Source organism: Neopsephotus bourkii, unplaced genomic scaffold (assembly GCF_033783945.1).
Source record: "Neopsephotus bourkii isolate Nb327-2 ecotype Australia unplaced genomic scaffold, CSIRO-AGI_Nbou_v1 NB_739, whole genome shotgun sequence".
Lineage (NCBI taxonomy): Eukaryota > Metazoa > Chordata > Aves > Psittaciformes > Psittacidae > Neopsephotus > Neopsephotus bourkii.
The window spans coordinates 532,894-555,216 of record NW_026901237.1 but is presented as its reverse complement, the minus strand read 5'-3'; the positions used below and the strand labels follow the sequence as shown (position 1 = coordinate 555,216).

At 42.0% G+C, this 22,323-nt stretch overlaps 1 protein-coding gene across 3 annotated transcripts in view; it reads right to left on the bottom strand.

The window, feature by feature from the left end:
- The window catches only part of PAK2 (p21 (RAC1) activated kinase 2), a 43,261-nt gene that overhangs the window by 16,127 nt on the left and 4,811 nt on the right, over positions 1-22,323 (bottom strand). Inside the window, exons 1-4 of one of the 3 annotated variants that reach the window (XM_061354414.1) lie at positions 18,017-18,134; positions 7,164-7,374; positions 1,082-1,182; positions 419-569 (exon numbers count right to left, since the gene is read on the bottom strand). In XM_061354414.1, the coding sequence (XP_061210398.1) occupies positions 419-569; positions 1,082-1,182; positions 7,164-7,350 (439 nt within the window). In that variant the 5' untranslated portion in view covers positions 7,351-7,374; positions 18,017-18,134. Of the gene's footprint in view, positions 1-418; positions 570-1,081; positions 1,183-7,163; positions 7,375-15,152; positions 15,237-18,016; positions 18,135-22,323 lie in introns of those variants that run through there. The other 2 variants (XM_061354413.1, XM_061354412.1) reach the window with 2 other exon arrangements.

Below are 22,323 nucleotides of genomic sequence, written 5' to 3'. Positions count from 1 at the left end.
TACTGTCTCTGTCTCAGCCTCCCCACGCCCCATAGCTGTTGGCCTAGAAGCCACAACTTATTTTGCTTCTTTGATGTCACAAAATGGTGACATCAAGTTCACAGATAGCTGTTTTCACCGTAGACAGGAGGAGCAAGGTCACCAGCATGAAATCAGTTAATCTCAGCCTCAGAGATTATAGCTTTATAAACACAGCCTGTTCAAGTTAATTTTGGCTGCTGTTTTGCATTATCTAGTTCCATTTCTTTCCTTCTCCACTCAAACCAGGAAAACAACTGGACAAAACCAGTTCAAGTGAGTTTTAAATCTGTCTTCAAGTATTTTTTCCTCATTGAACAGTTTGCTCTTTCAGTGTTTAAATTCGATTTATTACTCCTGTACTGCTCTTCAATATGTCTTGCACACACTTGGATCTCACCTGGAGCAGAAAAACTCAGGTATTTCTGTTTTGCTGTGTCTTTGGAGTCATAGAATTTCAGCACATCTAGTACCGCCTGGGGGTTTTTCTTCTGTTCTAGCTTTGTGATATTTGAGGTCTGAAGCAACCGAGCCCATTGCTCTGGCATTCCCTGAAAAAAAAAGAGGCTATTTGAAGCATACTTCTAACATTTTAAAGATTTTTCAGAAGTAGAACAATTTTTTTCCTCTATAAAAACCGTAACACATTGAGCCTTAAACACCTGAACAAGTAGGATGGGGTTTTAATGGGAGCACATATGTCCATAGGTGACACAACACAAAACACTATGTCAACATGATGACACCTCTTTCAGGTGTATGAAGCCAGATGTGAGGAACAGGAACACAAAAGCACTCAACAGAACAAGTGTTGCCCACTAATGAAAGTGGGCTCAAAAGGGTTTCTCAGGGAAGGCTCTCCCAGGTGACCCAACACATCAGATATGACATTTACACTGCAGAAGGATTAACAGAACATAGACTCTTTACTCCGCATGCTGTACAAATACACAGTAAAATTATTTTTTTTATAAAAGCAGACTTTATTTTAAAACATCACAATGGCTTCACTACAGCCCTGACTCAGCTGTTTTCTGAGCAACTCCAAGGCAGGTATACTTACCGTGAACTCTCCAGTAACAGCATCAAAACCAACATGGATGGTGTGCTCAAAATCTGACGGTGGGGAGATTTCTGGCCTTTCCTTTTCCTTTTTCTTGCTTCCTGAAAAAGATATTCAAAGATCTACTGAGCAAAGACTTAAAGTACTATTGTCTCCACTTAATATAATCAATCCAAGCATTACAACAATTAGGATGAATGTAACATTATTCTTTTTAATGGATGGAGGTGTTTAAAGATGCAGCACAATTAGTGTTTTCAAGTGGATACAGACTTCATGTAAGAATCAACATCATCTTGTTCCATTCAAGTAAGTTATAACACAGTAGCAAGGAAATAAAAGAGATTAAGAGCACCAGAGTGCAAAGAGCTCTGTTGAGCATATGAAATTTAAACATATGAAATGTTTACAATGCAAAAGAGAATATTTTAATATGGATTACAAACACCACTGAAGACAACTTCAGTTCAACCTCAAGTTCACCCTAAAGACAGTTAAAACTCAGTTGCCTCACTGCTGCAATTCAAGGTAATTAATGCAAACTAGGACTTCCTGTGATGAAGATAAGAATTTATAGCCTCAGAGCAATTACCTAATTTCAATTAAAGGAGGCAGGGGGGAGCAAGCATACTAAGTACCAGAAGCAGGAACAGATAATGAGAAGGACCATGTGCTCAATCCAACCTAGATTCAATTAAATTCATAAAATGTTTTGTAATGCCTGGGGCTTGGTTGGGGCTTTATTTTTTTTTCCCCGACAAAGAGAAAATAAATAAAACTGAAAGACAATTTGCAGTTAACTCTAAATGTAAAATACACCATTCTGTTCCCTTTACTCAAAAGGGATTTGGAGTTAAGTTGGGAGGTTTCAGGAATATGTTTTATTGTTCTGGCAAAAAAGCCCGAGCCCTGCTTGCTTTCTCTGCCAGAGCAGAGAAGTATACTTGCTGTTTCCAGGTAGAAAGATGATGCTCAGGGCCTCATCTCACAGTCCTCTGCTGAAAGGCAGAGCTCTGGCAGTGAGCTCTACAGCATGTCTAACCTGATATCAGGAAAACTGTGTAATCCCGGGAATGCCTGTGGGCTTGCAAAACATATAGCTGAATCAGCTGTGTTTATTCTAGTGTGCATGAAGCCAGCAGGAATGCCATACTGCTCCCCAAAGGAAAGCAGCACACTATTTTGCAGCCTAAAAGGGTTTTTTTGCTTTGTTTTTACATTCACCTTCAAAACGAAAGTAACATGGTTTTGGCACAGAAAGTGCAGCTAAACCAGCACCCTCTGTTACAACATGGTAAAAAGTTCCTGCATATTGCAGAATATCACAGAATCACAGAACTGTCAGGGTTGAAAGTGACCTCTCATCTAGTCCAGCCCCAAAACATGGGGCAAGCATAGATGGTGCTGCTCAGAGCCAGAGAATCTGTCTGAAATTCCCTCACGTTGGCGGGAGGGGAAGGACAAGGAACAGAACACAATACGTACAAATGAAAAGCCATGTGGGCTATCTCCAGCTGAACAATGCAGTGGAAAGACACTGCTATTATAAACAGGATATCTTTAATATGGCTGCACAGGTCAGAGCCAAAAAGCAAATGGACTGTCAAATGTTCCCATTAACATTGTTAAGCCACCATAGGACAGAATAAACTTGCTTATGTGAAAACCTTTAAGGAAAGTACTGTTTCTCCCTGTTCTTTTGCATTTGTTTATGTGAAAACAAGGAAGATGGGATATCCCCCAGAAGATTCCTGTTAAGGAGCACTTGACATGTAGGGAACAGGAGCTGGTGTTCAGACCTTCAGAAGTGCTGTGCAAATAAACCCACTCCCTCTAAAAACACATAGATCTTACTGGTAACCTAGGCAAGGAGAACAAAATTCACTCCTCTGCCCAGAGGAACAGCAGAGCAGCATTTCAAATGCACATAAGCAGTGAGCTTCAATCAAGAGGCAAGTCCCTGGAGTCATGAGTTGGCAGAACACACTCAAGGGCTCTGTGAACAAGGCCACCATGAGGCCATATTGCTTTTGAATCTCTGATTATATCTGCAACACAGTTATGTACTTAAATGGGAATCCTGTTATTACAGGGCAACACTAGTTTCAAATGGCAAGTGAATCTAAGATGTGGTCCCTCAGCTGTGCAGAGACAGCAGAATGAAGTCCCTCTGTTCCTGGGAGTGGGGAGACACAGGTCCTTCATAAGGATTCAGCAAATTGGAGAACTGCTCTGATGAAGTATCTCAAACTGGACTTTTCCCCAACTGAAGCAACAGGTGCTCTGCATGGCATCACCCGAGGTACTTCACACACCCTCCTACATCACAAACCCATCCTTCAAGTACACCTCACATCCCACCAGTCACCCTTCGTACACAAAGCAGAAAACACAGGTGTTTCTCAACAGCCTGGTTGTAGTAGTTAGATGACTCCCAATGTACACTTTGAGTTACTGAGCTGCAGCTGAAATCACAACAAAAATTGCCCTGTGCCAGCAGGACAGAGCGTGTTCCATGCATGATCCTTGGTCCTGGGGTAATGCCCCACAGCACCTCCTTTAGTAAGTTCTGCTTGAAGACAAGCATTTCTTGGTTTAGGGGACTATTTTAAAGCTTTTCAAACACAAACAAGTTCATTTGACTGGCAAATTAATGGCAATTAAGTACTCTAGTAAAAGATGACTATCACTCCATTTTCTTAAGAAGTGAAACTAGGGGGAAAACCCCTCCATGACTAGGTCATTAATTAATCCCTTCAAACTCTTATTATTTCAAAGAACCCCAGACTGACTTGGGTTGGAAGGGACCCTAAAGCTCATCCAGTTCCAACCCCCTACCACAGGCGGGGAAACCTTCCACTAGACCAGGTTGCTTCAAGCCCCGTCTAACCTGGCCTCAAACACTGCCAGGGATGGGATTGCCACAGCTTCTCTGGGCACCCTGTGCAGTGCCTCACCACCCTCTCAGGGAAGAACTTCTTCCTAATCAAACCTGAACCTCCCCTCTGTCAGTTTAAAGCCACTTCCCCTTGTCCTGTCCCTACAGGCCCTTGTCAAAAGCCCCTCTCCAGCTTTCTCGCAGACCCTTTATGCACTGGAGCTGCTCTAAGGTCTCCCTGGAGCCTTCTCTTCTCCAGGCTGAACCAGCCTGGAGCTCTCTCAGCCTGTCTCCATAGCAGAGGTGCTCCAGCCCTCACAGCATCTTTGTGACCTCCTCTGGACTCGCTTTAGCACAGAACTAGCTCACACCTGAGGCTGTGCATTTGCTCAACCTCACCACCTGCAGTGAGTGAGTTGTCCCCTAAGACCACTGACTCCCCAGTGCCACCTCCTAAGCTAGAGAAACCTGCCAAGAGAGGACAGAGAGGGCCAGAGCTGGCCAGGAGGGACCTTGCAAAATCATACAGACAGATCTACAGAACAAAGCCAAACATTATCCAGCAACAGGTCTGTTTGTGGTGGCATTGTGCGTCTCCTGGTAAATCATCCCTTCACATTCTGAAATGGAGAATTTACCATTCTGATAGGAATTTGTTAACATTCACATGGCTGGAGAAATTTTTCCCATGAAAAAATTTGTCTCAGGTTGACAGATTATTTTGCATACAGTTCCAACATATTTTTAAAATCCAAGCAGTAAGTTAGCATTTCTGTAAAGAATCACACATTCTAAAGCTTCCCAGCAACAGAATTTTTTTTCCTCAAATGTATTTAAATGGGCATTTCTGGTAAGGGTGCTCAGCTGTGCTAATGAACAGAACAACTAACTTCTGACTGCTGTTTTAATGCCAGAAAATCACTGTGCCCATTTCCATTCTGCTTACATTTGGCTGCCAGTTTTGCAGTCTTGAGAGACAAAACCATTTCTTTAAATGCTTCCATTACCCCTGCAGCAGGTCACCCAATCCACCATGTTTATTCCGGATTTAAAAAATGCCACTTTCAGATAGTTTCTTTAAACTAAGTAATTAAATTACCATTTTTCCTAACCACTACTGCCATGCAGTAAAACCTGCCTTTTTCCAACCTGCCTTTAATGTAAAGGACGTTACTTTAAATACTTTTTTAACATTCAGAAAACATAAACTGACACTATTTTCTCTAAAAAGTGTTTTACTCTGCAGAATTTATTTTCTCCATTTTTAGTGCACATCACTAAATATAAGTAGGACACAGACACCCGCTAAACAAGTATGCAGATCAACATCTGTAACTTTGATACATGTCAGTATTTACAAGACTGGTCTGGATAAGCTTTAATAAAGCACTTTAGCAAAGCAATTTCAGATGAGCCAATACAACCTCAGACAAGTCTTCAATCGCCTCCCTTGCCATTTCAGCAATGAACAAACCCACCCTCAAGATGGAAAGAGGAAACGTGCAAGGAGAAGTAAAGACACTGTGAAATGTCACAGAGCTCTCCAACTGCGCTATAGCCACTTGAATTCATAATTCATTTCACAACACAAACAAGCCTTACATAGTATTACTAATTCAGAGCAAGGAAAACCTTCCTTTACATGGGGTTTATGTTCCACTTCATCATATCCCCAACCGTAAAAACGGGGTTACAAACGGTCTGATGAATAATCAATCCAACAGCCTAATGACAAGTGTCAGATCAGTTCATAAGCTGTTCTCCTAGCCTTATGATGGCAGATGTGATCCTTCCACAAGATTTTCTTGCAGCACTCACCATGAGAATTTCAAGGCACTTCCTCCCATGACCAGTGACATAATGATAAAACACCAGTTTCTGCAGTATTGAAGGGCTAAGTCAGAACCTGGTCCAGACACATGGCACTACACCAAGCTGACAGCACCCAGATTCATCACCTTTACCAGCCACAGGGGCCTGGAGTCTCTCTCTTGGGGTGCTTCCACCAACCTGTAGTAGCTTCTCATGTTCTCCTTACAGATTTACCTCCTTAAGGTTTTACCCATGTCAGTAAAAACACCACTATTTCTATTGCTGAAATCCAGCCACCAACAGTTATTTCACAGTAAGTGACCTTGTGAAATAACTATTCTGCTTCCAAAAACTACACTGGTCAAATCCTTCCATCCTCCAAAAAGGAAAGCACACCCGCTGTCAAAAGCAGAAACTCTGCCAGATCATGAAAAGCCTGACCTTCTGAATACAGGGAAGCCTCCAGCATTTGTCTCCCGGGTGAGGCATGGCTGCAGAGGAACTGCTCATACAGCTGAGCAAGAGTCAATTCCAGCCCTTGGGAAAATACTGAGCCACGAGAATACATAACCAGAGGAGCAGAGTCTCCTGAAACAGTCAAACCTGTGCTAGCATGACTGAACCAGTCCTGCCCAGCACATCAGCAACATCAGGCTTGTACATCCCTGCAACAGTTTTACCATACCAGATGTGAAAAGATACTTCTATCTATTCACTGTTTTGTTCTACATGGATACAGACATCCTGGAGAAACAGGATCAGGACTCTAATGCTGTATATACATTCATCATACAGAAAAGAGGACAGAAACAAAGCACAAATACAGTCCAGTTTCGCCACAGTCATTTTTTCTCAGAAATAATCCTTGCTTACAGCATTCCAGATTTTTCCATTAGTAATTATTCCTAATGGTACAGTGACAGAGACAAAGGGCTTAATTTGTCAATTCTCCTTCAAACACAGTGCACCCTCCCCACTATTTCTTTATTACCGTTTTTTCTCCTCAAGGTACCACATAAATAGTCATCAACATGAAGCAACTTCCCAAATAATTTAAACTAAAAACCTGTATTTAGTGTAGCAAAATGATAAGCGATCTGACACCCAGGAATCACAAACATTTATCAGGGTTGTTTAGAAATGCATTACTTTAAACTGGGCAGCAAGCATGAGAAGCAATAGGTGGTGGTTTTCCTTCATGAACTATTTTTCTTAATTAACATTTCATCTTCAGGAAAAAACACCTCAGTTCATAGAACACACATATACAACTTTGAACCCTTCCTCCACTCCCCTGCACTTGGGCCAGGCTGGATTCAAATGTCTGAACCAAAACTTACAAGAAGCGTAAAGGAATACAACTAGTAACCTTGAAAAATAGAGGAATCTCACCTTTTTCAGTGATGAAGAATATGGAGATGATTTTATTCCTAGGTTTTCTCTCTTCTGGTACAGAGGGCAGGGGTTTCAAACTGTGGTTGGCAGACAACTGGTCTTTACCCCCTGCGGTGACGATAGCACTGCTCATCCGGACAGGAGGAGCTGGTGGCTTGTCTTCCACTTCTCCGTTGACAGACATGGTTCTCAACAGCTAGTGAAAGCACTGAAAGAGAAATATTTGTTTTAACTTAAGAAGAGAACATAGAATACATAAATGTATAATTTCTTCTGCTGGACAACAGGGAAAGGAGGTATAATTGAACTCTGAAGAACTCAGTAAGCACTGCACTGGCAGACACTGATGTCTCTGCCAAAGGAAGCGGATCTCTTCTTCACTCCCACACCCATTCATTTGTGCCAGCAGCAGCATTTGTGGAATGAGGCGACAGACTTTTCCAGTGATAAAACTAACCCAGTCAAAAAGAAAACCCAGTTGTTATCTGTTCACCCAAGGATAGTACACATAAGGGCATAAGTACAACAGCTTTTGTTGACAGCTTTACCCCAAAGGGCTTCATGCTCCAACAGCTTTAAAAGCCTTAGATTATTTCCTTCATATCATTTATCAGACAAGATCTTGAGGAGAAAAGAATAGGTTATGTTTGTAAGCATGTTATTTCAGCACACTCTCTGCATCAAGTCATATTAAGAATATATCAGATTATGTAGCATACATTAAAGAGCATGAGATCTGGATCCACTGGGTACATTCCATTTGTGAATGAGGATTTGCATTGCTTTGCTACTTTGTGCTATACTTTCTCCATTGTAAAGAGAATATATACTATTACCACAATTACCTTTCCTTAATAAAAACAGAGAATCATAGAATCACAGGTTGGTTTGGGCTGGAAGGGACTTAAAGCTCATTCAGTCCAAAACTCCTGCCATGGGCAGGGACACCTTCCACTAGACCAGGTTGCTCCAAGCTCCATTCAACCTGGCCTTGAACACTGCCAGGGATGGGGCAGCCACAGCTTCTCTGGGCACCCTGTGCCAGCGCCTCAGCACCCTCACAGGGAACAATTTTTCTCTAATATTTAATCCAAATCTCACCTCTGTCAGGTTAAAGCCATTCCCCTTTGTCCTGTCTGTCCCTAAAGGTCCTTGTCCAAAGCATCTCTCCAGGCTTCTTGTAGCCCCTTTAGGCACTGGAAGCTACTCTACAGTCTCCCTGGAGCCTTGTCCAGGCTGAACAAGCCCAGCTCTCTCAGCCCGTTTCAGAACAGAGCTGCTCCAGTCCTCAGAGCATCCCCCGTGGTGTCCTCTGGACTTGCTCCAACAGCTCCATGTCCCTCTTGTGTTGGAGGCCCCACATGACACAAAGCAAGAGGTTTATGTCATGAAGCTCAAGAACAATTAAAATTATTAACATAAACACACATAAAAACATAATTTCTGCACAAATACCTTCAGAGGCACAAGCAGCATAAAGTTCTGGCAGTGGAACTAAAAACTGAACATGTGCTGGTTTTCCCATCTACTTAAAAGGACCAGTGGGGACCAGCAGTTAAAGCTGTGCAGCACCCACCTAGACAAATGTGCCTTCGAGCCCTCTGCCTGATGATAGAGCGATAAATAGACCTGCAACATTCAAACCTATCTGCAAGGTATGCTGTTATGAATCAGACTGTGATTCCCATCCTCCAACAATATTCCTAGTTCACTCACTTGATGGTTCTTTCAGATGTTGCAAGTTATCTACAGGATCTTCTGGATTTTCCAGTACCTACACTGCAATATGGGAAAAAAATTAAGAACCCTGCAATCTAACAGCTGGTCTCAGCACAGGGATTTTAACTCCAAATGCTTCCCTAATATTACATGTTGTTTAGACAAAATGCATGCAACTTATCTGAGACATACAAATTTCTCATCTGAACCACCAAATGAGATATATGGTCATATTAAAGTTGGGCTTATGCTAATCACAGTATCACAGTATGCTAGAGATTGGAAGGGACCTCAAAAGATCATCTAGTCCAATCCCCCTGCCGGAGCAGGAACACCTAGGTAAGTTTACACAGGAACGTGTCCAGGCGGGTTTTGAATGTCTCCAGAGAAGGAGACTCCACAACCTCCCTGGGCAGCCAGTTCCAGTGTTCCGTCACCCTCACTGAGAAGAAGTTTCTTCTCAAGTTTAAGTGGAACCTCTTGTGTTTCAGTTTGTACCCATTGCCCCTTGTCCTATCATTGTTTGCCACTGAGAAGAGCCTGGCTCCATCCTTGTGACACTCCCCCTTTATATATTTACATACACTAATAAGGTCACCCCTCAATCTCCTCTTCTCCAAACTATAGAGACCCAGCTCCCTCAGTCTTTCCTCATAAGGGAGATGCTCCACTCCCTTAATCATCTTAGTTGCCGTAATGTCACAAAAAAAGCAGGATACGGGTACTTACTCATCCAGATGGGGAACAAATATTTAAAAGAAAGCACTTCTCCTTTTAAACAAAGACATTAAATCAGGCAGCTAAATAAATCGTAGGTAAATAAGCATATCACATAACTTTAACACCAGAATGTTATGCTATGTGAAGAAAGCGACACCATGCATAGCGTTTTTTATCTTTCTAAAATAAGCCCTATTATTTTCTCTGTACTTTTGTACTACCTGATATTAGCAGGAGCAGGATACAAGGATAAACAACCAACCTGCATCTGAAACCAGACAAGAACAGACTTGGCCCTCCAAGCCCGTAACAATTCCCTGAAGAGCCCAGGAGGAAGAGAAGCTGCAGGGCTGGTAAAGCAGACTGGAGTGGCAGAAAATGCTCGGGCACCAGCTTCTCCCTAAGGGACTGTCTCCATCAACTGCAGTCCAACCAAATCCTTCAAAATCATTAAATCTGTGGTTTAATAAAACCTCAGCTTTTCAGAAAAACTTCAGAGATGTGACTGATCTACTAACTCAAGGTACTATAACTTATGAGTAGCTGTTTCGAAGACATACAAATAAAAACAAAGTGCTAGATCCAAAACTGTTTTGCACGAAGGACCATTTCAATGCACAGCAGCTTAGAATTCATAGTTTAAATACACTAATCCAGCTTCAGTCACAACAAATCCCTTAAAGAAACAAAAGTCTGATCCTTCAGTCATCCTCAGAAGTTAAAAATCAATCATTTTGTTCAGGTTCTAATACAAACAAGCTAGTCTCTTTCTGACAGCTGAGCGGAGAAGAAAAGAGCAGTTCCCCTCTCCTTTATCCCTTCCCTGTCTTCATTATGCAGGGAAAGTTTCCACAGCATCAGGAAGTACTTTTGAAATTGCTGTGGAGGTTTGGCATTATGGCCAATGACTGGAGGCGGGATTAAAGAAGGGGAAAAAGAAAAAGAAAGAAGAGTGCAAATACTCCCTAAAGCTCCTTTTCTGCTCTCTCCCACAAAGAGAAAAAGGAGGCTGTTTATTTAACAGCACTAGGCATAATCTCTCTTGCACCATCATCCTCGTGGCTGCCTTGCTGAATCACGGCTTGCACAGGGAATTGGAAAGACATGGGGAATTTTCCTTTTTTTCCAGAGCCTGCCAGGAGTCTGTACAGCGGCAAAGCAGATGTCAGGTTCATGTTTCTCTGACAGAATCAGACTATACAATAGTGGGGTGTTTTGGGGGTTTCTTTAGCTCGATTGAAAGACATTTACTAAAGTGGTTAAACTAACTTTGAGCAACCTCGTAAGATATGCTGAATCATGAAGAAAGAGGACAGAAGCGACAAAGGTAACATACGGAAGATGGGAATAATAGGGATAAGGGGAAAGGGTTCACTTTCGTCTTGCCAGTGAAGATAATGCCAGTAATAATAACGCATTCAAGCACATCAGCAACTCCCCCACAATCACTGATTATGCTACATTTAATTACAAGAGCTAGAAAGCACTGGAATGAACCACAGAGACAAGCTGTGAAGCTGCAAACAAAACTATGGACTTCAGGCAGATTCATTCCCTCCACAGGATAGTGCTGCAACTCATTACACTCACAAAAAAGGAGTCACAAAACCAGCTAAAAGCTTTTCTCCCAACAGCTCTGCTGATTACTCCACAATACACTCACAGGTATCACCACTATAGACCATAATGCTCCAAATCTCAGTCCTCATCTCCAGTATATGACACTACTCTCAATAGCTGTCCCCTCCCTTTTGACAAAGGTTTCTTGCCCTGCACTGATGCAGCAGAAATGGAAATACTCTCTTCATCTTCAGCAGCCTGAGCCACCACCATAACATGAACTGCAGCAGCAGCATCCTCTCCTCTGCTGCAGAGGCAGTAGCAAGTGACATCCTACAATAATTCACCACCACCCCTGGGAAACCTGAAGCCAGGTTGCTCAGAAGTGCAACACTTCTCTTTCCACCTCTGCCCACTGAGGGTGAGGCAAGACAAGCACAGGGAAGCTCCTTGTATAGCCTAACCCACCCTCTTCCTCTCAGCCTCTGAAGAGACCTACAGAGATTCATTTTTACCGCAACGTTCTAGGAGTCAGTTCTGTTGCTCACTAGCTTGCTTTGTTTTGGGGAAGAAAAGGGTCCTATAGCCTATGGCATGCCAAGGTCACAGAAGGCAAACATCAGTTCCTGCTACTGTCACTGGTGGGAAAACACCCAGAAACATAACCCTGACGGTAAGTAAAAGCTGGAAAGTGAGAATTTGGCAGCATTTTCAGAAATGCTGATGAACACACACCGCTTCAGCATATTAGTTTGGATGCCCTGGCTTTGATTTGGTTTTGGGGTTTTTTTTGAGTTTTGGGGTTTTTTTCCCCCCTCAATTCCCCCCTGCGTGAGCACAAAGCTGGGCTGCTTCCTGAAGAACTTCCTAAGTACAGCTCTTGAGCCGTTCTGGCTCCCGAAGCCTCCCTCGTGATCGGTATCACGGCTGACAGGCACTCCCATCCCCGCTGAAGCAGAGCGCTTGCTCGGCAGCAGGCTCTGCCACCGAGGCCCCTCTGCACCACAGCACTGCTATTTAGCTCCTCTGACTTCTAAAAATGGACAAACATTTCTCCTCTCGAGTTTGTTTTCAGAATGACTAAAGGAAAATAAAACGAAATTGAAGACAATCATTTTCCAATCTGCTACAGTGCAGAGTCACACTTTTCGTCCAGCACTTGAACAGATGAAGTTTTAAATATTCATTATACGTGCATACACATCAGTCTTGCAATGCAGCAAGGCCCCAAGCAGAGGTAAGAAGATGGTACCATCTATCAAATGCAACAGACTGTCTAGAAAGTTCTCATATCGTAAGTTGCATTTGTCTTCTTAAGATGTTGAAATAAATGTATTTGAGGAGTTGAGGCTGCATCTGTATTTCACTGTTTGGGATCTTATGCAGAAGTAAATTGGACTACTGCTTGGAAAACAGAACAACACAAAGCAAACAGCCCCCCTCCCAAAAAAAAAAGAAAAAAAAAAAGAAATCAAGCTCAGAGGGCTTTACACTTTTTAAGCAACAGATCTCTGAGGAGCCAGAACTAAGTCAGTGAGATAAATCTAATCCTCTGTGTGTACATACCCTGACAAGAGGCTCACAGAGCTGCAAATTGAACTCGGTTCTGCTTACTGCAGGTAAAAATCACTCAACTCATTTACCATCAGCAATATAACACAGAAGGAGGCACACGCACATCAAATTTAAGCCTCTTTTGCAGGGCTGACCAAAAAGCAGAAGTAACAGATTTCAGGCTAACACTAACGCATTAAGAAACATAACCACCTGGGTTTTGAAACCATAATACTTGATACACCACTGCGGCTGCAGGACCTTATTAAGACACTGTGTCTACTGCTGCAAGGAGAACTGCAGATCATTTGGGCCACAGACAGAAACAGCAGACACAGTGCTTGAAACCAACAGAACCTGGAGAACAGAAAGCTGTGGAGAGACGTGGAAGCAGTTTCCACTGCCTAAAGGGGCTACAAGAAATCTGGAGAGAGGCTTTTGACAAAGGCAAGTAGCAACAGGAAAAGGGCAAAATGGCTTTAAGCTGAAAGAAGGGAGATTTGGATTAAATATTAGAGAAAATTTGTTCTCTGTGAGGGTGCTGAGGCCCTGGCACAGGGTGCCCAGAGAAGCTGTGGCTGCCTCATCCCTGGCAGTGTTCAAGGCCAGGCTGGACGGGGCTTGGAGTAACCTGATCTAGTGGAAGGTGTCCCTGCCCACAGCAGGGGTTGGAACTGGATGAGTTTTAAGGTCGCTTCCAACACAAACGATTCTATCGTTCTACGATTCTAAAACCATTTGTTGTCTGGCAGAAGGAATGGAAGGAAAGAACAGACTGAAAGTGAAAAAAGCTCTGATGGTAAACACAATTCCCTGTCCCCGCTCTATGAGAGGGCACAAAGGTCGAGTAAAGTGAGTTATCCTCACAGCAATCTGCATGCTGGTGGCTGTCATTTGCTGTCTTCCTGCAGAGCCTTATAGGGTGCTTACTGGCAACATTTGTCACACACAAAGAGCGGCATCCGGGATAGCCAGGTCCAGAGCGGAGGAAAATAGCAAAGTAGATGTGTCTCACAAACAAATCCCACGGCAGAAATCAAGTGCACAGAAGCACAGAGTAATTAAGAAACAATACAATAACAGAGCTAGCATGCAATGCTCCAAGACAAGACCCATGTAACAAGACAAATTAAAGATGGTCACATCCCACTCTTGGTTTATAATAATCCTTGTTGAAAGTGTCTGGAGGGTTGGAACTAGATGACCTTAATGTCCTTTCCAACCCTAACTATTCTATGATTCTATGATTCCATGATTCCCAGCACATTGACCCCAAGACTCCAGTGGTTTTAGCAGCTGGCTTATCTCAGCCACTCCACACCACCACCTTTTAATTCCTGAAAAAAACCACCTTATTGGAGGAGATGAGTCTTGATGCTTCATTAGACATAAGAGATTCATTAGATATAAAGAAGTTCATTACTGTGAGGGTGGTGAGGCACTGGAACAGGTTGCCCAAAGAAGTGATAAATGCTCCATCCCTGGCAGTGTTCAAGGCCAAGTTGGGAAGAGCCCTGGGTGACATGGTTTAGAGCGAGGTGTCTCTGCCCATGGCAAGGGGGTTGGAACTAGATGATCTCAAGGTCCTTTCCAACCCTAACTATCCTATGATTATTCTGGAAATGAGGACAAACACATACACCACGCAGTTTTTAAAATCAGAGGGCTTCTCATTTCACCAGATATTCCCTTTTCTCGGATCAAGCAGGTTTTGGAGCCCAAAAGCAGAACGAACATCTCCATAGGTATTTTTCTTTCCTCCTTTCTCCCACCCCACACCCATTTCTTTTTTCTCTGAGGCTCCTGTTGAGCAATAGATTTCCTGTGATTAGCTCACTTAGTACTGATTATAGCTCACTTCCTCCCAGGGATTAGCTAAAAGCAGCTTTCTGACAAGTTTTTATTCAGATGGTGCTACCTAGCCACAGTTCACTTCCTGCACCAGCACTAACAGCACGTTAATTCAGCAGCTCATCAACTTGAAATCATTTCACCACTGCACAAAAATTCACTGAACCAGTAAATCTCAGACTGTCTTCTCCATGATAAGCAAAAGAAATCCTTTTGGGATATTTTGGTTTCCAATTTAAAGCATTTGGATCCATAAGGTTTATTTAATCGGATCCAAAAAGGAGTTTTCTGGAACAGTTTGAGACTACCTTTAGGGGCTGAAAATACTTATCATTTCAACTCAGAAAAATTGTGCACAAGAAAATAACCCAGCAGTGGCAGACAAAGAATTACTTTCTCACAGACTTGGCAAATGCAGTCACGTATCTTCTGCCTGCCAAGAGAAGACTTGTGCAAAAGCAGGAACAAGAGTAACCTTGATAATGGCCAGTAAAAGCCAGGAGGATAATCTGTTCCACCTACAGTTATTAAAAACACGTGCAGAAGCTGTAACGCAACACGCAGTTCTCAAAGCCTTCCCACCTCTAGGAAGGCAGGCACCAAACTCCACTGGACTTGCTGCAATGTCTCTTTCCAGCTTTAGCAGGTCTCAGTGTTCAGTCAATGCCAAACCACATGCTTGCAAAAACGAACAGATATTTTTATTTAACTTTCCTTTATGGGGAAGGGAGAGAAAACTAGACTAACCTAAGATACTCCAAACAAGTACGGTTCTCCCTCATTTACAAGCACAAACAAGATACCCCCTTCAAATGATGCAGTTGAGAAAACAGCTGAAAAATAGAAATAAAAATATCTGAGCCTGTCAAACATGAATTTTTCATTAGGACTTACAAAGGGATGCACATTAACCAACTGCTCAGCAAGGTCAACCCAGTGATGGAGCCAATAAATGGCCAGCATCTTTTTTTCCCCCCAAGACTAATAGCCATAAGCACCAATATACCTCCTTCAATGAGCAAGGTTACAACATAAAGTTTATCAACAAGTCCTTTCTTGCTGTCTTCCCTTTACTGCTACATGTGACAGAGACAAGGCATAATACTCCCACTCTAGTGACAGCATAGAACCTCAGTCTCTTGCAGAATCAAGACTGGATGACACACAGAACATACCCAGCTAAATTATTTCCAATTTGCCTTTTCCTGACGCCTCAGTTTCCTTGTGATTTTTGCTGAGTCACACAACAGAAGGGAAAACACAGCACAGAAAAATCACACAAATACATGGGAAAACACAGTACAGAGAAAAGTATCTGCCATTTAATTGACAAGCGAAGAAGAGTAACAAGCAGAAAGCAAACTATCTTTTGTTCAGAAGAAGGAATAGTCTCTCCACAACTGTAATAAGATGCGCCTACCATGAACCAAGTTACAGAAGACAAATACCATATTCATGGGGTATTTGAAAAGGTTACTAAGGCTTCTAAAGAAAAATATTCCTCGAAGCCATTGCCAAAGTACATTACAACCTAAAGCCATTATTTACTCCTTAAGGCACTTAGCAGATGAGCAAAGTCTTGCACTGAAAACAAACAACTGGTCTGTGAAAATGTCTCTTTCAAAATAAAACCCAATCCCAGTCATCTTCTAAGAAGTGACCAGTGGTGGACATCACCTTCTCATCCCATTGACAGCCAACCCAAACAAGGATATTTTAGCTATAACTTCTTCACCATCCAATGCCTACAGCTAAGTCATCCTCACCCTGTGGTACAAGCATGATAAAGAACAATTTTCATACCATCACTGATGAAGACAAGTGAAGCAGATTGCACTGCTAAGATGCTGGCAGCCTTCCAAACTGGAAGAGCAGATTCACAAAGCTGGTATACATACAGAAAAAAAAAAAAACCAAGCAAACCAGCAGTAACAGAAACCTTGGTAAGGTTTTCTTTCCTCACATATTTTCAATTTTTGACTTTTTTTAAACTCTGTGTGTGTAATTTCTTAATTATCAGCTACAGTTTGTGACTGAAGATGACATCAACAGGAAAAATAAGAAAAGACTAAAGCTGTGCAAGAGTCACGGTAAAAAACCATTAGTGCACAGAAAATTTAAGCAAATTAATGATACTTGATTTCACTGTATACTGTGGCCATCTCTGAGTCTTGTGATACCACTTTCTCCCTTTAAACCATGCATGGCAATCAACTCCCACCCAAAGCGTCATTTCTGCTTCACAAAATGAACTGGGCACTTCTGAACTGTGGTGATGTATCTTATCACCACTGAACTAGAAATCCCTTCTCTGCTTTAGAACCTCTGAAACAGCTCAAACACAGGCAACAGTACCAGATGGGCCTCAGAAGTGATTTCCCAACTACCCTTATTTCCCACTTTCCAAGTTTGTCAGGAAAACTCACTCGGCAAGGCTACAATGTCATTATCACCAGCTGATTACACACACAACAATTCAAGGCCAGGCTGGATGGGGCTTGGAGCAACCTGCTCTAGTGGAAGGTGTCCCTGCCTGTGTCAGGGGGTTAGAACTGGATGAGCTTTAAGTCCCTTCCAACTCAAACCAGTCTGTGATTCTATGAAATGAGGCAGACTGCTGAGCTGAGAGCCATGGACACCCATTCCACCTTGCTCCAAGAAGCAGCCCTTTTGCGGTAGAGTGGAGGAGGAATTAAACCAAGAGGGACCCATTTCCACCCTCTGCCGCAGGGTTGGGTTAGTTACCGCCTACCAGCTGAATTCAGTCCACGCTTCATTTTATACAGCCCACAGCCACAGTTTTCCTTCAACGAACTATTGTGCAATGCTGCATAATGATAACATGTACTCGAAGGTGTTTGAAAAAGCCTATTCAACAAGAAAATTACTTACCCCTGCTATACTTACCTAAAAACCTGAGTTAACTAAAGACAGATGAGAGCCTGCAGCATGCACACTGCATGCAAATCCATGATTCAAGGTGTTGGTTGCTTACTCATTTTTCACTAACTAGAAGATACTTTTCAGCCTTTATTTTCATGAGCTGAGGTTTTATAAAGATCAAAGGAGAATGGGGAAAAGGGAAAGTAGGGAAAGTTTACAAGAAGAAAAACAAAAATGAAGTCTGCATCTCATTGCTGAGATTCTCTCTTAATTAAAGCTGGCATTTACAGACAGGGAGGGATCACACATTCCAGAGCAAAAGTTATTTGAATAAAGGCTACCCTGCACAAGTTACTTATATAGTTTGGTGCACTTACTTCTAACAGCATTCACAGCTGTTTAACCTACACAATCACCACCCAACAGAGCAATGATAATGATGAAAAAACTGTTCAGGCTACTGGTGCTGTGCAGAGATCAGCAGTAACTTTAACTGAAAGCAAAGACATTTTTTTAACCTCTGGAAATACTATAGGCAACAGTAAGACAAGGCCATAGCTTACCCATCCAGAGTAAAGATGCAGGGCCAACTGGAAAGAGAAGAAACAACACACATTGTATACCAGGATAGCAGAAAAAGGAAGAATCCAAGAGCAAGGGATCCATCCGTTCCCCATCACACTGGTAGAGCTGTCAAATGTCAGCTACAGAAAAGATGAATACTTAGTGAAAAGACAAAGGGAAAAGGAGAGAAAAATAGTTTTTTTTTCCTGGAGGGAGGAGCTATCTTTTTCATATGCACACAGAATAGAGCTCTTTGTTTCTCTCCAGTGGCTGGCCAAGGCTTGCTTCAACTGCACTTAACGCTAGCAGATAGCAGTAACTTCAGCTTAGCTCAACAGCCCTGCAGGCCAAACCCTCAGCTTACTGCCGCACTGTCAAACAGCGCTAGCCTAGCACAGAATGCCACAATGGGAAATTCTGCCTCTTCCAAGTCACTTTTCCCAGCCACATTGTGCACCAGCGGACACCAGTACAGCATTCTGCCGTCTGGATGATGATAACCACTTGGAACAGTTTACCAGTGAACAGACCCAAGCTCAAGATGCTTACTTCTTCATACCCACACTGAACACAAATTCACCCAGAAAGAGACTATAAGCATGGCAACATGTCATTCAAAAACCAACCAAAAACCATGCAGACAATTAGAGATAATTTCTCCTGGCAGAATTACATTCCATTTGTGCCATGTGACACAAGTACAATGACTTCTTCAAATACTCAGACTCCTACATGAGAAGAGTTCCATGCAGCACCCCATTTCTGCATCAGGCAAGTTCACACAAAAACTCACCCATGAAATGAAAGTTTGCATCCACAAGGTCCTCATTAACATGACTACCACTCCAACAAAAAATTAAAGCTATTTACTGTAATAGAAATAAGAGATATCCCACTTATCTGAGGGTCTCTAATTCCATTTCAAGGGATGCATGATAATCATCTATGGAAAAAAAGAAACCCACAGAGGTCTCTCATGCTGTGCTGCCAACACAAGAACTGAAGACCTGCATTACAGAACTACATTAATCTTCAGCACTAGCTGAGCCTTAAATCACAGAAAATGAAAGATGTATCAGTAAAACATTACTCTGTGATAATCTACTCCTTCATCTGGAGCTACTGCAAAACCAGGCAATTGCAGACAGCAGTTGAAGCAAGTCATTTCACCTTCAAAAAGCCATTTAAGAGAGTCTTACACTGAAACAGATAACCACTGAGACTGCAGCCAGAACCTTGGGCGAAACACAGACAACCTGACCCAGAACAACAATTTTGTACCTACCAAGGCTTCCTCTTTTTAATTTACAATACTACTAGCTAATATGGAAAATGGCCTATCATCTACCATTGATCAGGTACGTATGAGCACATAGGCAGCAAATGTGAAGCCCAGGAGAAAGAACTGATACTACCAGTACCTCGTTTAGGAAATTAAAAACATGAACAAGAGAAAGGGACAATTAAGACCTCAAACACTGAGGTTTACTGACAAGTTATTTGACAAAATGACAAAAACTTTAAGGGTCAGGAAGAGAAAGCTCTTTCAGCAGCATAGGAAACACAATCATTAATCAGAGTGACATGGAACAAGAGTTACATCTGTTTTCAATCTTGACCAAGATCCTTGAAATAAAGAGATTTCTCCAGTTCAGATGCAATCTTAAATTTAGAAAGCTGGCATCTCATTGCAGCCCATAGGCTTTGAAAGAGTAAGGAAGTAAAGTACAACCATCACCCGTCACTTCACCAAATAAGACCTGAGAGAAAAGTATTGTCAAAGTACTAGAGCTCCAAGCTCTAGGAGTACTGCTGTGGATGTGTTATCATTTAGGTTTATCACATATCTTAACTTCTTTGACAAGTAATACTCAATCTAGTTTTACCAAGCATGAGTACGTCTGCTTGTGATGCAAAAAGACTGTAAGACTGCCCATCATATACACAAGCCAAGAAGAATGAGAATTATGCCTCTCAGAAGTAAAATATTTCACAAGGCAATAAATATTAATATATAAAAGACAACCAGTCACTATAATACACAGCCCTGCTTGTGAAGAGAGCATCCAAATTAGCCATACTGAGCTATTCTGAATTTTTATTTTCCATTTCCAACAGATACATGGAAAAATAATCTACATTAAAAAAATCCCAACACTAATCCAGTCTTAAAAAAAACCCAAAGCACAAAACCAGTACTGTACCACACATATAAAATCACTGCAAATAGGTCTAGAAGGGCTAGAAAAAAAAGTGGCATTCACAAAAGCAGTGAGTCACAGCACTGCCAAGACATAGGTTGGTTCCTGTGAAATAATCCTCATCCCACTGCTCTGACATTTACTTTGCAACATAACAGCAACAAAAATCGGGAGGAGTTACTTGCATCAATTTCCTGAGTGCGTCTGTCAAGGCCCTCTTTACCACTAAGAATTAATTTGTAAGCTTGGACATTAATATAACAGAGTCTTAGCTTGTTAACACCAGATTAAAATTAACTGTTCCTGTTGCTAGACATCTTTGAAAATCCTGAACTTCACTTGCACCCTTGATTAGAAAAAGCAAGACAACAGCATAAAAGACTAAGTATTTCACACTTGGTGATGCTGTCCCAACTCTGAAAATCACACATTTCACATAACTCATGTCTGTAATAGTGACAGCGAGTATTTCATACATGGAGGGGGAACATTAGAAACCTATTTTCTGTGTGATAGAAAATGATGCTAGGATTTTGTGACGAGATGTACAAATAAACACTCATTTGTTCACTTTTGGGTTTGATCTTAAGTAACATTCCCAAAAGCTCAGAAACATACATGAAAGACACAAAGTCAAACACACAACCCTCCAGCTACTACAAACTGGGCCATTAGTGTCAGATCACTGAGCAGAATTTTCAAGTCATGTTTAACATCAGTGATTCCTTTCCCACCAATTTTGTTTCATAACCCAGATCACCACACTCAGGGATGCAGCAGTGCCAGCTTACCAGAGTGAGTAGAAACAACTGGTCTGGGGCTTGGGAGAACAATACCCTCTCCTTTCCCCCTCTAACCCAAATGGCTGTTCTCATGTTTACCTTGGTGTCAAATCAAACAGCACCCCTATTTCTGGTCTAAATTAGTTGCAGTCAGGTGGACTTAATGTCAACCACTCAGCTTACTTAACACTAGTATAAAACACTATCTCATGAGCAATCAGCCTATTGACCTAACGTAAGCAAACACAGTATAACAGCCACCTGAGATCATGCAGGAAGTCAATCAGGTTCAGAAGAAGATTCAGCTAAGATCCAAATGTTCTGAAGTTGCCCAAGCTGATCGCTAACCCCGTTGCTACATTCCGTATCCCTGAACTACAGAACCTGAAGACTAAAATCACCTCCTTTACGCCACATGCGCATTTAGAATAACGTTTCCATGGCCAAAAAGAGCACTTACAGACGTGCTGAGACTCTGCACTGATGACTGTTCTCACCACTTGGCCCCTTCTCCAGCACCTTCAGGGAGTGTTTGCTATTTGCATTTTAGGCAGCCCGGATCTAGGCTGTCAGACGGATGTGACCTGCCTGTAGCAAGAGAAGGAGATCCTTTCCATGACCTTCTAACTTCCAAAGAGGCCCTTTTCAGCAGCACCTGGAATTGGGCCAGAAATTGTTTTTCCTCAATTCTGACGTGCTGAATCCTGGCAAAAAGGTCAACAATACTTAATTCATTGTCTTATAAATTCCTGATCTGTCAAACAGTTTAAAACAGACTTAAAATTTGAAAGACACTTTTTTCTCCTTTTACCTTTTCAGCAATGCTTTGAAATTTTAAAAATTGTTCACTTTAAAGCATTAATTACATCTTTTATTATTTATTTATTATTTAATGCATTTATTAAAAATAAAGCATTATTTTACATCCTAAAGCAGATAATACCCAAACGGAAGTGTATTTCCAGTTCAGTCCCTTCCAATGAGCTATTTCCACAAGAAACTGCCCAGCCAGCTTCTCTCTGAAGCCCAAATTCCCAGAAGACCCTCATAAATGAGGATGGGCCTTTTGCAGTAGACAGGCAGTCCAAAAGATACCTGTCAGATAACATAGTTCTAGAAGGACTGCAAATAAAGAATACAACTTAGACTATAAAGTATTACATTTGTTTCTAAAATAAACCTCATGCTGTTGGATAAAAGTCCAACTTCACTCATTAGAGAAGCAAGGGGAAAGCCTACATATGCTGACAGTTACATACTTCATGTGGGTACACATTGAGCCAAACATCCAGCACCTAAACAGGAAGCAGAAAACTTGAAAAA